We start from the raw sequence: 16,507 nt of genomic DNA, 5'->3' as shown, positions 1-16,507 counted from the left end.
TGAACCGGGAAACCACCCTTTATGTTGGAGTTAGTTAGACTTCAGAGCACCAGGAGATAAAAGATAACAAGATCTGCCTGACTGTGTCCACAACTGTACTGCATTGTCAATGAGATCCACACCTCAGAACACATGGATTCATTCATTCATAAAGGACATACACACATACACAAACAAGCAGACACATACATACAACTACTCCCACAATAATATTACATGCAACATTATACACATGTAAAACCTGTGACAGCATGCTTCACATTACTGATCACAGATATTTGTCAATATCAATAATATTGGACATATTGGCCCATTCATGTCAGTTGCTACCACTACTGGAACATACAATCAAATACACACAAATATCAATACTGAGGACATAATGTCCAGGTGCACAAAGAGTGGACTCTTTAGATGACCAATTGTATTTCTCGGCCATATACATAAATAGCTATAGATATGACTATTTTCATCTACCATGCACTAATATTAGCAGCTTTTTCGCGTGATGGTGCGTTTAAAGGGAGCGGTGCAAGTATGCTTACCTGTCTGCCCCTTCCCAAGGGTTTTCTCCAACCGGTAAGGCCCGACGTATTGGGCCGACTGGCCTACGGACAGCTCCTTGCTTGTCATGATGTCCGTGCGTTGAAGGCGAAATTATATGATGATAAGGAGATCAAATCACTGTTGTTTTCAATAAAAATGTATAGCTATCGGTCCTCGGGGTAGAACGGCTCCACGGTAATAGCATTACAGACGCCTAGCGATATTGTCACAGGGAGGAATGGAGAGAGCGGTTGTAGTCGTGATGACAATTTCGTGGCCTATCGTCTAGGCTAAGCTACTCCCATGCACTTGCCTTTTTCTATGCGGTTACCGTTATATAAATTCGGTAAACTCCAGCTTATTATCAACGACCGTGAATCAACTAAACAGGAATTAAATAATGGGATGTTAGAAAGTGGAAGTGAGAAATTCGTAGGGAGATTTTGACAGGTGCATATTTGAGAAGTCCAAAATGATGGCAGTTATTATGAATTACAAGTATTATTAACAATATACGAAATAAAAGTGTCCTATTGTTAATATTAGTACAGGCAGATCGATGTAAGGAGCTGCAATAGCCTATCAAAAATTATTGAATCAGATAGGCTCCATGTAACGGCTAGATTGCACACAATTCTGCACCTCATAGCCTACACCCGTTACTGTCATCAGTGATCCTTATAATAACATACTAACGGCATTTGTAAAGAAATCTTATTATCGTAACATATTTTAGTCTCCCTCCACCTCTTGTTGTCCCATTTTGGTATGTAGACTATCTCTGCTCCGTCCTTTAGGCTATATGAATAGAAATATTCCGTTTTAGCCTCAGAGGGGTGGTTTTCCCAATATCCGGTGCACTCTTCGGATTATCCCAGGGCCTGGTATCAGGAAATAGAGGGGAACAGAGCGTCAAAACAGCCACCCTGCTATCCACACCCGTTCGGACTAGCCTACACTTCTTTCAATCTGTATTCTCCAGTCAACGTCTGTCAACAATTTCACCTTGCGTTTCTGTTCAGACCAAAATAATTTTTTCTTTCGAGGAATAATCGTTTTCTCTATTATGTAAAATGCTCGATTGGATGGTTGTAATAAATCGTGGTTCTACAAAAAAGAACAATATTTAGCTGGCGTAGTACTCTCCTCCCTCCCTCTCCTTCTTTCCCTTGCTCTCTCCCTCCCTCGCCGTCTATGGACATATCACAGCATCCCCGTTCGCGCTCCTGCCGCCGCTGGTTTCAAGATTCATCCTTCACCGGCGTCCTTGTGCAGAAAGATGTAGCTTCAGAAGCGATTCGAAAAATATCTGCTTGTCTGTCGAAGTTCTTTGCATCCACAATCCGTCACGGGATAGCCTCCCTTCTGGCCGCAAAACCGTTTAATTTTTTCTCTCCCCTCTTCCTTCTCCTCATCCGATACGGCAGCATCAGCATCCGGGTTCCGCCCCCCGCTCTCTCCTCCACCCCATCCTTTCCTTGTCTGCCTCTCCTTAAAATATTCTCTCCGTCGACTCCTATCCGCTCACCTACTTCTCTTTTCAAACACACCAACTTTTGGGCTGAGGGGGAAACGCATGAAAATACCCTTTTCATCATCTAATGGTGTAAAGAAAAGAAGATACAGTTGTTGTTGAATGTTCTTGTAGAATAGAATAGTATAGTATAGAATGACAAACCGATTAATTTACTTCCTTTTAATAGTATTTGTACGTCCCTCTTTGATCCATTTCCACGTCTTTCTTATTTCATCCCAGCACAAAATGTAATACACGCCTTTACTAGTGTTTAACTAAAAGTATGTTTCTCTTGATCTAGCCTATTGATTGGTAAAATCAGACAGATATTATTAATCTCACGTCATTTCTATGACGTGTCTTGTTTCTCTCATTAGATGCAACAACAGTCGTAGCGAATGGATACCAGTAACCATTAATAATAGGCTAATAGGCCTAGCATGTTGTCACAACATCATGCATTGTACAAAGGGCGGCAGTACTTGTTCATGGTCCTGACTTGGCAGAAAGTAACATACAACATGAATTTAATTGCATGATTTAATTAGATTATTTTTGATAGATTTATTGGGCCAATTATTATTATTTGATATGATGGATTTATTATTATAGTGTCTTGCGTCATCCAGATGCCCAGCCCATATATGGGCTTACTATACGACACTAAGCTTATTCAGTGTATCGTTTACAGTGTGTGAATACAATGGTGAAATACATTACATGGACTGACTGCGTCTTTCTATTTCCCAACGCAGTTAAGCCAAAACCACACCCCGTTATTCAGAGAGGGGCGTTCTACTACGCTCCCATTGGCTAGCTAGCGTTGTCTCACTCACTGTCGATCAGCACAGAGACAGTGACCTTCCAAGGTAAGGATGGGAAGTGTAATTTAACAATTAGCTGCTTTAACAATTAGCTGCCTACCGTAATGCAGGCCTATTATTATCATGTTTGGTAACATTTGCCCATGTATTTATTTTCAGAGTTTCAATGAGTTGTAAAATTGTCTCAGAGAACTCTGCTGAATTCCCTCAATTGAAGGTCAGCTAAGTTAACCTAGGCTACTTAACGTTACAAGCTCGGTATTTGAAGTTGTTATATTATCATTAGTAGTCAATTATCAGGTAAAAGCATATGCTTATTATTAATAATTTCTCAAATATTTATTAGCTAATCATTCAGTCGAATACGCTATGCTACAGCCATTGAATCTGTTTTTGAGCGTTAAGGGACGTTAATGGCTAGCTCGGTCCACGACGTTATGTTATTATATTTTTCAATCTTAAAAAACAAGGGCAAATGTTATTAATCAGTGACTGAAATTTCGTGCTACGTGTTATTCACTTCCGGATTTGGAGACTTGGAGAGCGCTCAAAGCGTTGAAGAACGCTCTCTGAATAACGGGGCGTGGTTTTGGCTTAACTGCGTTGGGGAAAAGAACGACGCGGACTGACTTCTTAAAATGCCTGCCAAGACTAGGGCCTGTATACATTTGAGTGTCTGGGCAGGAGGTGCAAACTTTTTTTTACTGCAGTTCTCTTTCTCTTCATAACCACCAGGGGTCAGACTATATGAACAGGCAGATGACATGAAGGTGTAATTCATGGTTACCAACCAGTTGATCGCGATCCCTGCGCACCAGGTTGACAAAGTGTATCTATTTGGAACCATTTAATTTGTCTGAAAACACAAACTCCAGCGGACCAGGAGATCTGTGGAGATCTGCGACCGAGTGCGCCTACTATGATGGCCAATCGGATAACTCAAATCACCGTGCTTCGAAGACCCGGCAAAGTGTGATATTAGCCAATATGAGATTTCATTACTTTTAAAACCATGACCAGAGAGAGACTGTCAAAGAATACAGCAAATAGCTGCTGTTTTTATGAGCAACTTTTGATTCAGCACTGTCAACACTGTTTTTATTCAACACTATTGCAATATATAAAACGGCTTCTCCCTACGTACACTCGCGCTGCAGTTGCAATGAATGAGTAGTCAAGTGTATCGATAGCCTTGCGTTTTTATTATTATTAGCAGCTCGTCGCGTCTATTTTAATATCGAGGAATATTTAACTTTCTCTGGTCATAGGAACAACATGAATTTGTCCTTGAGGCACAAAGGTGCGGCTCAAGTTTCGCCATCAGGTGAAGATGGTGTACCCTCTCTATGGTCAGTCTCACCGGAGGAAAGGTAGGAGAGAGCAGAGACCCTACCTCCACTGAAACTAATGCCGTGTTCAAAACTGGGAACTCGTAAATCTCATACATCCGATTTAAGTGCGTTCAGGACACCTGGGAACTCGGAAAAAAAACAGATCAGACTGGGAATAAATAGTTTTGAATGGTCATTCAACTCGGAATTTCAAGTCGGAAACTCAGGTATCTTTTCTAGAGCTCTGACTTTCCGACCTGAATATCACTGATGTCATGATTTGACCTCGTTTTTCTACAGAGTTCCCAGTTGTCTTGAAAGCACCATGACCATGATGCAAGGTACATCAGTCCAGTAAAATAAAAAAGCAATTATTTCAATTTATGCTCAGCTGTGCCTCGCAAGTGCTAGCTTCACCAAATTATATATTTTATTATCAAAGCTTGTGTTTGAAATATAATATGGTCTGAGAAGAACAATATCGCTGGTATATTTTGCCAGTATGCTGTGTTAATGTATTAGGTCTACTGCACAAACCTCATTCCTACAGAACTGTTTTTATTAGGTTAATGTTTAAAAAATGTAAGACATGTTTAAAAAAAAATCTGAATGGTAGAGCTAGGCTTGCTTTTTGACTGGGAAAGTAAGCTTGACTCAGAAAAGGTTGGTGACCACTGGGGCAATTGATTGAAGTCTTCTTATCCCGTGTGTATCCACAGACAGTAAAGTCAATCCTGTTAGTGTCTTTACTACTAATCCTTCTCAACAACAGATAGAGTTCAGACTCTTCACCAGTCAGGTCAAACAGGTATAGTACTATGTTGGAGGGTACTACTATGTTGTACTACTATGTACCCTAATATGTACCCACACCAAACGCACTGCAACTGCCTCTGCAACGCAATGCTGTAAGGCAAACGCAGCGTTTCGTTGGAAATGAATGTAATTCTGGTGTACCAAAATGCAATGACGCTGTCGGTGTGTTTGAAGCGTAAGACTTCATGGGGTCCACTTATGTGCCACTCCTAGTTCTGTTATGTTTACGCTACTGCTACTCTCTGTTTACCACATATGCATAGTCACGTTAACCATACCTACATGTACATACTACCTCAATCAGCCCGACTAACCGGTGCCTGTATATAGCCTCGAAATTGTATATAGCCTAGCTACTGTTATTTTTCACTGTCTTTTTTACTGTTGTTTTTACTTATCTATTGTTCACCTAATACCTTTTTTTTTACTTAAAAATTGCACTGTTGGTTAGAGCCTGTAAGTAAGCATTTGACTGTAAGGTCTAAAACATGTTGTATTCAGCATATGTGACAAATAAACTTTGATTTGCTATGTCCCACTGCCCAGCCCCCTTCACACACATAACCTCGTTACATGCACACATTGTCCTTGCATGCAGTCCCATCTCTCTCTCTCCCGTCAGCTGTCTGATTCCAGAGCCCCAGGAGGTAGATTGAAACTTTCATGTACTCACACATCCTGATTGGCCTTGGAGTCTACTCACACCATAGAAAGTGGGTGTGTCATACCTTCCTGAACCCCACTTAGTTCTACACCCTTTTCCAGAAGTGTACTTGCACTTTTCCCATCATGTTTTTAAAAGCATATGATTGGTGTAAGCATTAGCTGGAGTCAGTTTACACCATTGTTCAATCCATATGAGAAAGAGCAAGGGTACAGTTTGGTAGAAGGGTGGAAAATGGGGATGCAGGCTGTGTCCAGTGCCTAGTTCAGAGTGCGTTCATGGAATCAGTCAGAATTAAGAGTGTATCAATTGCATTTTACAGATTAAGGGTTAACTGCATTAGTCAAATTAAGGGTTTATATCCCATCTCCTGGTCCTTTAAACCCATTACAAAGAGACAGAATAGTCCCAGGTTCAAACGCTTTTGGATTAATGAGTTGAATCTTAAAGTAAAAGTGCAAAGAGACGACATCTTAAAATTAGACACATTCACCAGCTTTTGATGGTCTGAGCCCATATTCATAAAGCACCTCAGAGTAGGAGTTCTGATGTAGCATCACGTCCCCCCAATCTCATTCATTAGGCTCTAAAAGGCTAAACTGATCCTAGATCAGCACTTCTGAGAAGCGTTATAAATAGGGGCCCTGGTCTGCAACAGGTCATTAAAGTATCAAACAGATGTAAAAACCCAAAGCCATAACCCAATTCAGAACATGAAACTGTAGAGACGGGCTAGCTGACAACGTCAGGAAAATGATGAGCACGCTTCAATGGGGCAGAAGTCTGTGGATTGTGACTCTGGATGGTCAGATAGTTATTGGCTATGACAAGAAGCCTCCATGTGGAGAATCGTCAGTGGGTCGTTTCAGCTAGTTCTTGATACCATGGTCTTGTTTTGAGGAGTTTTAACTGATGTCACATCTATGCTAATATGGCAAAAATTCGCTTGTTAGCTAACCAACAACTCTAACAATGTATTTGAGACAAGTGCACATTTATTTATGTTTTCAATAAACACTGGAGACAAAACATAGTTTAGATGTTGTCAACAATCTATGCCAACCCAGTCTGTTTTGCCCCATAGTGTCGCACGCGTCGGTTTTGTTGCTAAACAACCAAGCCGTATATTGAGGTTACAAAACTGTTCAAAGAGCCAAATATGACATTTCACATCACATTCAAAAAGAGAAGCAAAGCAAGAGGCAAAATGTTATACCAATTTCTTTTAGACTTTATTTGTTCCATTTAAATGTATGCATCTCAAGTGGACAATTTACATAAAACCCATAGGCTCTCCGGAATTGTCTACCAATGGATGTACTCAGCCACGGTGGGAGCAGCGCAGGGGTATAAATCGGAAGACACCATTTAAGCTTCAAGGGGGGTTGGGGAGGGAGGTAAGAGGTGGATGGTTTCTGCCAGGCGCCGAACACCGCCAGTATCATTCAGCCCAGTGCTTGTTGTGCAGAAGGGAATGCTGGGAAACGTGGAGGACCCTGTGCGGTGGACCTGGAGAGAGTGAACAAGAGAAAGTGTGCAGAATTAGTTTCGGTCATATTGGCTTAACATCTGCCTCCCTGGCTAGAGTGGATAGACTGGCTGGCACACCATTGGGTTGTTTACACCATAAGCCAGATCCTGCAGGCTATTCAATTCACATTCCATGAGTGAGCCCCAATAGTCAGCTAAGCATTTCCTTTGGCATTACAGAGAGTCCATTACTGGACAAAGAAAGGTTGGCTTTAGTAGTTAGGAGCCTTATCAGGACACATCGCCCCTGCATGTGAACTTACATTTCCTGTGAGTCTAGCTCCTGCTCTCCTCACGACGCCCCCGCTGCACTCTTCAGACAGGCTGCAAATGCCTCCATCAGATCCTTACAGTCACCCCCCTCCTTCACACTGTAGAGAGAACACAACCACATGGTTAGGACCTCTGAGGGAGGGACCTTGGATCCTCTCCTCCAACAATTTGACAGCTATGGAGCCAATAGCGATCTTTGAAGCATTTAGATAGGTTGGCCATCGAGCTCAGCACCAAATGATCCCGGTCAACTAAAGATGTTTTGGTGTCAAACTGTCAGCCTGGAAGTGTCCTAGGCCCACCCTGTCCTAGTATGAGCTTTTCTAAACAATGTTGGCATTCCTCAGATTGAACCAAGTCAGACTGGTCCTACAGACAGACACTGCCCTCACTAAAAGGAGTGAACTGGTTACATAGGTAGAGAGTGTTGGCATACTGGTCACTAGAGAGGACAGGGAAGGATGTCGAGGGAGATTATTTCAGGAACTCGGCACCAAACAGCGGGCATACACTGACACAACGCATTAGGGTGATACGGCGAAAGGGAGCGAGGGAAGAGAGGAAGGTGGGGAGAGAGGGATGGGGATAAACCCATCTGTGATGGAAGGTGGGCATCAGGGAGAGCGAGTGATTGCGTAACAACGCAAAACAGATGACGAAAAGGCTGGGTAGGAGGGTGATGGTCAGAGACGGCAGGAGGGGATGGATTGACTGACATGACTGCAACCCCACACTACCTCACCATTCTCCCATTGGTTCCATGCCCCCTCCCCCCCACGACCCCTTGTCGCTGGGCTGATCTCTATGATGTAACTCACAGCTGGTCTCTGCAGCTTAAAAAGGTTTATGCAGCCGATTGCTACGGGTTTGAAGAAGGGTCGTTTGTGTAGTGTGTGTCGAGTGAGTCACTGAACGCATAAGAGTGTACGTGTGTGTGGTAGGAAGAGGCATGGGGAGGGTGTTGGGGCAGTGATGTGGAGGCAGCAGAGATGACCCAACAGCAGCACAGAGGACCTAGCCCTGAGGCTGTGTGGCCAGATAATCCATCCACCATAAACATCCCCTGCTTTTACCACTGAGAGAAAGTGCTTAAAGACATATGATTGGACCAAACCTACAATAAGAAGCAGGGTAGATAAACCCAAAACAGGCAGCCATTTTAATAATCAAATGACATTGAACTGTAATGGAGGGAGGGAAGGGAAAGAGGGATGGATAGAAACACATTCATTCTCCCACTATAAGAGCGACACTGGGTCTGGGTACCCCACAACTGTAGCCTGGGGCCTCGTCAACCAACCAAACAAATTAGGCTTTGTTAGGTAATGCTGCCTGAACAGAACAGAACTCCCCTGTCTCTCCATCTTCAGCTCCACACAAACAAATGGGGGAATCCTTTGTGAATGAACCAAGGGGAGAACTTTGGGGGTTTGAATATACTGTACATAAAAAATATTAGTTCCAAGTTAACATCTTGGGATTGAGTGATCAACATGCAAGAGTCATCTGCTGCAGAGTGTTACCTCTGGATGTCAGAGAGGTTGCAGGGGCAGCGAACTGGTGACATCACCATGATAGCGGTCAAACAACATGAGGGGGGTGGGGGGCATCAAGCACGTTACGGCACCACCACCATGTTGGCATGGCAATGGGCACCGACCACTTTAGGGCGCATCACAGAGCAAGTTAAAGAGGGTAGGGTGGCAAGGGCTGGGTTTGTATGGGAAGAGGATGACCGATTGGGTGGTTGGACTGGTGGAAACACTGCCTTTACAATCAGGAAATTAAGATGTGAATTATTTAGGGCTGTCGGCCGGCCACTAGTTGTGCACAGGTCAGTGGTTTGTTTAACCGCAATTGCTAATAACCCACCCGTAACCGCCCGACTATATGTGATAAAGTGAACATTTGTTTTTGCCCGATTTAGATATGTTTCTGCTTATAATTTCCAACATTTTGGTAGGCTATTTGTTAGTCAACTTGTCTGTAATTAGATACATGCAGCTTCTCTTCTGTCATTATATGTTGACCTAGAAGACTAAATAAATCCTTGCTCACCAGAATGTCATAAATCAATAGAATGAATGCTTCAATCTAGTTGACATTGGTAAAATTCTGTCACCTCTGCATCTTTTGCAGAGCAAAAACATTTAGGGACTGGGAAGAACATGCCATAACCACAGTTTGATCGGTTTCAAGGAAATATACTGAACCAAAATATAAACGCAACATGCAACAATTTCAAAGATTTTACAGAAATACAGTTCACATGAGGAAATCATTCAATTGAAATGCATTAGGCCCTAATCTATGGATTTCACATGACTGGGAATACATATGCATCTGTTGGTTACAGATACCTAATTTAAAAAAAATGGGCCTCATAACGGGCCTCAGGATCTCATTGCGGTATTTTTGTGCATTCAAATTGCCAATCGATAAAATGCAAATTGTGTTAGTTGTCTGCAGCTTATGCATGCCCATACCATAACCCCACCGCCACCATGGGGCACTCTGTTCACAATGTTGACATCAGCAAACCGCTCGCCCACACAACACCATACACATGGTCTGCAGTTGTGGGGCCGGTTGGACGTACTGCCAAATTCACAAAAACTTAGTTTTTGGGGGGGATTATGGTAGACATTGGTGGACATTTCTGCAGTCAGCATACCAATTGCACGCTCCCGCAAAACTTGAGACATCTGTCGCATTGTGTGACAAAACTGCACATTTTAGAGTGGCCTTTTATTGTCCCCAGGGCATGGTGCACCTGCACCTGATCATGCTGTTTAAATCAGCTTCTTGGGACCAACACTAACAATTTACATGTTGCGTTTGTATTTTTGTTCAGTGCAGAAAGCTGTGAAAACAACCCAACATGTTGCTGATAAGATTTCAGTTCGGCTTGGATGCATATTTTATGTGTTTGAAATACTAAATCGGCTTTTATGATGCTGATAAATACAGCATCTTTACAGACGGTATCTAACACATTCTCTCAAGATGCTAAAATAAATCAATCATATTTCTCCACTCCTGTACCAGAGTCAACATTTTGACTACATTTGGTGTACCATTTTACTGCAAGAAATGCTTAATTCTGCAGGAGTTAATATTAAAGCTGTGAGAGAGGTTATAGTCCAGATTTCAGTTTCCATTTAACCCATCTGAACAATAGGCTTCAGTTCCCTTGACATGCCATAGGCCTATTTGAAGTCCCCATCTTATGACTGTCAAATTTGTATAGCGCCTCACAATCAAACAGCATCCGCTTTTACCACTTCACCAAATCTTTCCCTTGTTAGTGCCTTAAAGGAACTCCTGCTCAATTCTGAGTATCAATAAAGTTTGCAAAACTCAGACTAAAAAAAGCATTGGTTTGGAGTATTAAATATAATATGGTCAACAGTATAATCTGAATTGAGCTTCAATAGTGAGTGCAAACTGTGTATAGAACGTGTATAACTAGGCTGTCCCAATGGAAAATAAGGGATGCTTAGAAAAGGGAACCAAAGAGAAGGGAACCATCCAGACCAGTATACTAAAGAAAAGAGAGTTGGGACACGGAGCCAATATCATCTAGCTTGTGAACAGCTTTGAAGTTGGTTACTGGGCCTGTCTGAGTAGGAAACTAAGAGCGATCTAAAGTCACTACACTGAAGAGTTCAATGGCATTGGGACGCCTGCGAGTGAACAACTATAGAGGGAACTAAGGGCAGGCCTACAATGATAGGGATATCATTCTAGGACCAATACAAACATTGTCGGAGTCTCAAATGGCACCCTTATTCCCTATACTGTGTGCTCACTGGGCTCTGGTCAAAATAAGTGCACTAAATAGGGAATAGGGTGTAATTTGGGACAGAATAATTATCTATGGAGCAGGAGGAGAAGAAAGATCAAAGCTATGATAAAAATAAAGAAAATTACTGCGAATGACTTGGTTGGTTTCCAGTTGTAGCCCTGTTGTAGCTAAGGGGTCTTGAATTGCAGTAACACTGCATTCCATCCAAGTAAACCACATTTTCAGTCAAGCAGAGCAAGCACACACATGTCTACATACAAGCCAGGAGCCAGGGTCTGTGTGGAAGGCTAGGGTGTTGGCTTAGTTACACACAGTTACACAAGTTACACACAGTTAGACTACCAAAGTTACTACAGAACCAAATTTCAAAGTACACAGCAGGACCCACACAGGTAGTAGACATCTGTAACATGGTTAATATTAATATTTAAAGCGGCAGTTAGGTATCCAAGTCATACATTGACATGTATAATCTATAAGTCTCAATGTACTGACTAGGAGATACGCGACGCACTGCAGGTAACAGGGGCATCAGTAAGGCACCTACAAAGCACACACAAATACCTTGTCACAGGTTCATATGTCAGTCAACGCAGGTTCTAGAATGTTTAGGCCGGGTCCACAAGCTCAAAGTACGTTCCAGAGGGGTTGTTTGGCCCATTACCAAACTGACCCCTACATTTACATTTACATTTAAGTCATTTAGCAGACGCTCTTATCCAGAGCGACTTACAAATTGGTGCATTCACCTTATGATATCCAGTGGAACAACCACTTTACAATAGTGCATCTAACTCTTTTAAGGGGGAGGGGGGGGTTAGGAGGATTACTTTATCCTATCCTAGGTATTCCTTAAAGAGGTGGGGTTTCAGGTGTCTCCGGAAGGTGGTGATTGACTCCGCTGACCTGGCGTCGTGAGGGAGTTTGTTCCACCATTGGGGTGCCAGAGAAGCGAACAGTTTTGACTGGGCTGAGCGGGAACTGTACTTCCTCAGAGGTAGGGAGGCGAGCAGGCCAGAGGTGGATGAACGCAGTGCCCTTGTTTGGGTGTAGGGCCTGATCAGAGCCTGAAGGTGCGGAGGTGCCGTTCCCCTCACAGCTCCGTAGGCAAGCACCATGGTCTTGTAGCGGATGCGAGCTTCAACTGGAAGCCAGTGGAGAGAGCGGAGGAGCAGGGTGACGTGAGAGAACTTGGGAAGGTTGAACACCAGACGGGCTGCGGCGTTCTGGATGAGTTGTAGGGGTTTAATGGCACAGGCAGGGAGCCCAGCCAACAGCGAGTTGCAGTAATCCAGACGGGAGATGACAAGTGCCTGGATTAGGACCTGCGCCGCTTCCTGTGTGAGGCAGGGTCGTACTCTGCGAATGTTGTAGAGCATGAACCTACAGGAACGGGTCACCGCCTTGATGTGAGTTGAGAACGACAGGGTGTTGTCCAGGATCACGCCAAGGTTCTTAGCGCTCTGGGAGGAGGACACAATGGAGTTGTGCCCTAGACCCTAAGGCATGTGTACTTGTGGATATCCGAGGATAAGACAGGTGTAATTAACAACATGACACTTGTTTGCGTTTGAAGGTGTCAAGGTGGTAACTCCTTCAACTAATCCATGTATTTCTACGTGACATGTTAGGGCAGGCCAAGCCAGCCAAGATGGCCGCAGTCAGCTGTGCATCGTGTAAGGCCGTTTAAAAATATATACCTTTTCAGGTTCCACGGCAAGTCAAAAACATGATCATGAACTATAGCCATGGGACAGGACATGGTATCCTGGACGTTTACACACCAACCCATGCATGACTATTTAGAATTCAAGAGTGGAGCTATAAATACATCGTCCTGGTATACATTACTCAGTCAGCCCTCTGGTACAGCTAGCTATGCTGCCTTCAGCAGGTCCACTGTCGTCACGTGGACCATGTTACAGGATACAGTATCATTTGGGTCCATCAATGACAAACCCCAAGGACCATGAGGTTAACAGTAGAACCCTGGCCTGAGGGTTAACGGTACAACCCTTGACTGTAGGGTTAAGAACGTGTCCTGAAAAGTTGCACCATAACAGCACAGGGCCCTTGACTAAACTTCAAAGTAGATGTTATTTACTGTGGCATAGACCAAAGAGCTGTACATTGTACAAAACAATTGTGCTTGACCCAAGTGTTGAGAAAGCCTTCATCTAGTTTCTAATGCAACATTGACAAATTATAAAAGTATAAATACTGAGGTAAAGGGCACCTGATGCAAAGTGAACTATGAGAGGCCTACAACGAGTATCAACACTACAGTCCATTCATAAAAAGGTGGCATACAACAATTCGATGACATTCAATTCACCATGGCTCAAGACCGCTATAGGCACCCTGAAAATGTTACTAAAACAAAACTTTACAACCAGCAGCCAACCTAGCCCATCCCTAACATGCCCTGCAACCTACCACCCCCTAAACCCTGCATCCTTATCTCATCCCTCACACCCATTGGTCTGGACTTATCTGGCCTATACAGCCTGGGACACTCCAGGCCCTAGCCTAGCCTAGCTCCAAACCCTGCAACAACACATCAAAATACAACACCAAGGGTCAAAATGCATCTAGGTTTTGGTGAAATGTCAATGAAGATTGACAGAGTTGAAAACCGCTGAGGGCTTGAGTAGACGCGTTACATCAGCCATCGAACCGGGCTTTGACATTGCACTGTCATTGAGCCCTCACACACAACCCAACCATCCAGGTTTCCTGTTTCTACACATTTCTAGAGATAAAACCCACAACAATCTCACTCTGCACTAATCTTGCAGAGGGAGGACAGAGGAGGGGGGAAAGGTGCACACAGATCGGGACAATGAAGCAGTGAGTTAGCGACTTAGCGCTGGCTAACGCTCACTCAACGCTGTCGACACAGCAAGGCCAGAAAAGCTGAGCGGGGACAGGGGTGGGTGGGTGGGGAGCGAGTAGGAGAGAACATGATGTAGGCAAATTCCCTGCATTCGATCAGGCGTGTGCGAGAGACTGCCGTGCTTTGACCCCAAAACCCCTACGTGCGTACCCCCCATTACACTACAATAGTAACCCCCCCAACCTGCCAAGACAGTTTAAATTCAGTTACATATAGAAAATTGGAATTTGGATTCTTCTATCATCATACACTGCACTACTCAACTGCTCCACCATTTTATCAGGGCGCAACACAAGGATTCCAAACGACATCAACTCATCATGCACCACTATAGCCTTCCTCCAAGCGATGGGGGGAGGGTAGTCACTTCAATTAAAACAACTCAACACTGAAATCCACTTGGAGACACTGGGAACTTCCAAGTGAAAAGGACTAGAAGCACTGCGGCTTTGCCACGTCCATCCAATGAGTTGGAAGCCATGGATGGGCATCCTGGAGACGTTGGTCCCAGTGGCAATGGCGGACAAAAACTGAGAAAACCACATCCGTCCGTACAGACACTCACCATTTGTCCAGGTCTGCCTTGATGCTTGCACACGTGGCAGGGACGGGGGCCTCAGTAGGAACGGTGGTCTCGGAGTCCGACATGTCTGTAGAGTTGCTGTGCGTGTCAGTGTCTCCTCTGTACGCCTATGGGTTGCGTGTGCCAGAGAGAGAGGAAGAGAGTGAGAAGAGAGCAGAGGAGCGTGTTAGTGGGAGGGGCAAGTGAACACACATGAGGGGAGGGAGGGAGAAAATGTGACAGGACAGAACACATGTGAAATTAAGGGTCAGCTCAGTGACCCAGACAAAGTTCAGTGGGAAAATAAATCAAGTGGAAAGATGTTGAAGTAGAGTGGAGAAGACTAAAAATGACACTTCAAATACCATGAAAGGCCAGATGGATACCCTTAATGTTCATGTAGGCCTACAACTCATTCACCAACTGAATGTGGCAACCCATACCAACAACCTTCTATACAAGCAAATATGCAAAACTAACATTCTTTTTACACGCGCTACAGATGCGCACGTTTCGGGGCCCGTGCGCACACATGAAGATGGAGCACTGAGCGCTGCAGAAGGAGAAAAAAAGTAAATCCATCAAAGCAAAAGGATCCCCGCATGACCTATGGACGAGTGCCACCTACTGGCCTGTTCAAGAAATGACGCACGCATCCACTGTAGTCATGCGTTAAAAAATCGCCCCAAATAATGACGGATAACAACGGTTAACAAGCAAAGCACGAGTGCTACAACTAGCCTATAGTTAAACTTAAAGCAATTGTTACAAAACTGGTATATTTGAATTACTATTCAGTAGGCCATACAGGTGTTAAACACCAGAAGCGTGTTTAGTCTATAGAACATAATAGGAGTGTTTGATTGGTAAGGCGAAAGCAACCTACCGTAGACGAAAGTCGAGGAGTGAATTCGGGGGAGGTGCATCCGAAAGTCAGACATCAATGTGGTTTTCGAACAGCAAGGCTGAGATCAACATGCCACTTTGCCGTTGTTTATAAAAGTTTTTCTTTATAATGTCGAAATAAACATGGCTCCAACCCGCATATCACACACTCACAAACTAAACTCACATGCGTGTTCATTGTACAATCAATGACAGAGAGAGCCTAAAATATCACATTAATTTGTATATAGGCTATCAACTGTATAGCCTACATGAAGTTGGTTCCTGTTTCAGTCATGTCTTTGGTCACATTTGCGTTGGTCAAACATCCTAATGATTGGTTGAAAATAAAGCATCCCACAATGCAGTCGATGGCTGCAGGATGAAGATGGCGAAGAGCAACTGCAAAAACATGCAGTCATATCTTCATGACCTTTGATCACATGATTTCTGTATTTTATTCAGTCCACATGTAGGCGCAAATTGGTAATATTTTAACCCCATAATGCAACGCACTTAAAGGCAGTGACCAACAATGGTCCCAGACCAGACAAAGCGATCCTCTCGAACGCGCCCATTTACTCGGCAAAGGCAGTAGTCTGTGAGGCTCCTTAATCACCCTTGCATGAACAGAACTACAGGATTCTCAAGGGCACGGACATACAACAGACGTTCAACAGATATTCGCCAAAACCAATAACTAATTCACCGTTTGTCACAGAATCATCAAACTAGATATAATTTATCTATAAATGTCTAGCATACTTTTACAACCTTTGTTTTGACTAGAAATTCCAGTTTTGACTTGATAGAAATACATTAAATCTATAAAATGCCATTTAAAGCAGTATAAATC

The 16,507-nt window shown here is 43.6% G+C and overlaps 1 protein-coding gene and 1 long non-coding RNA gene across 7 annotated transcripts in view; both read right to left on the bottom strand.

Moving 5' to 3' along the window:
* LOC139578862 (serine/threonine-protein kinase BRSK2-like) overlaps nt 1–1,981 on the bottom strand; it is a 28,834-nt gene extending 26,853 nt beyond the window's left edge. For all 6 annotated transcript variants that reach the window (XM_071406967.1, XM_071406970.1, XM_071406968.1 and 3 more), the window contains exon 1: nt 546–1,981. In XM_071406967.1, the coding sequence (XP_071263068.1) occupies nt 546–633 (88 nt within the window). In that variant the 5' untranslated portion in view covers nt 634–1,981. The remainder of the gene's footprint in view (nt 1–545) is intronic.
* A 4,924-nt stretch (nt 1,982–6,905) lies between these two features.
* Nucleotides 6,906–16,036, bottom strand: LOC139578864 (uncharacterized). The gene is made up of 4 exons (XR_011675631.1): nt 15,653–16,036; nt 14,770–15,319; nt 7,491–7,598; nt 6,906–7,206 (listed from the first exon to the last, which is right to left on the bottom strand). It is a non-coding gene; the product is annotated as an uncharacterized lncRNA (long non-coding RNA).
* Between the last annotated feature and the right edge of the window lie 471 nt (nt 16,037–16,507).

Source organism: Salvelinus alpinus, chromosome 6, assembly GCF_045679555.1.
Source record: "Salvelinus alpinus chromosome 6, SLU_Salpinus.1, whole genome shotgun sequence".
In the NCBI taxonomy this organism is placed as follows: domain Eukaryota; kingdom Metazoa; phylum Chordata; class Actinopteri; order Salmoniformes; family Salmonidae; genus Salvelinus; species Salvelinus alpinus.
This window is presented reverse-complemented; position numbering and strand designations above follow the sequence as displayed.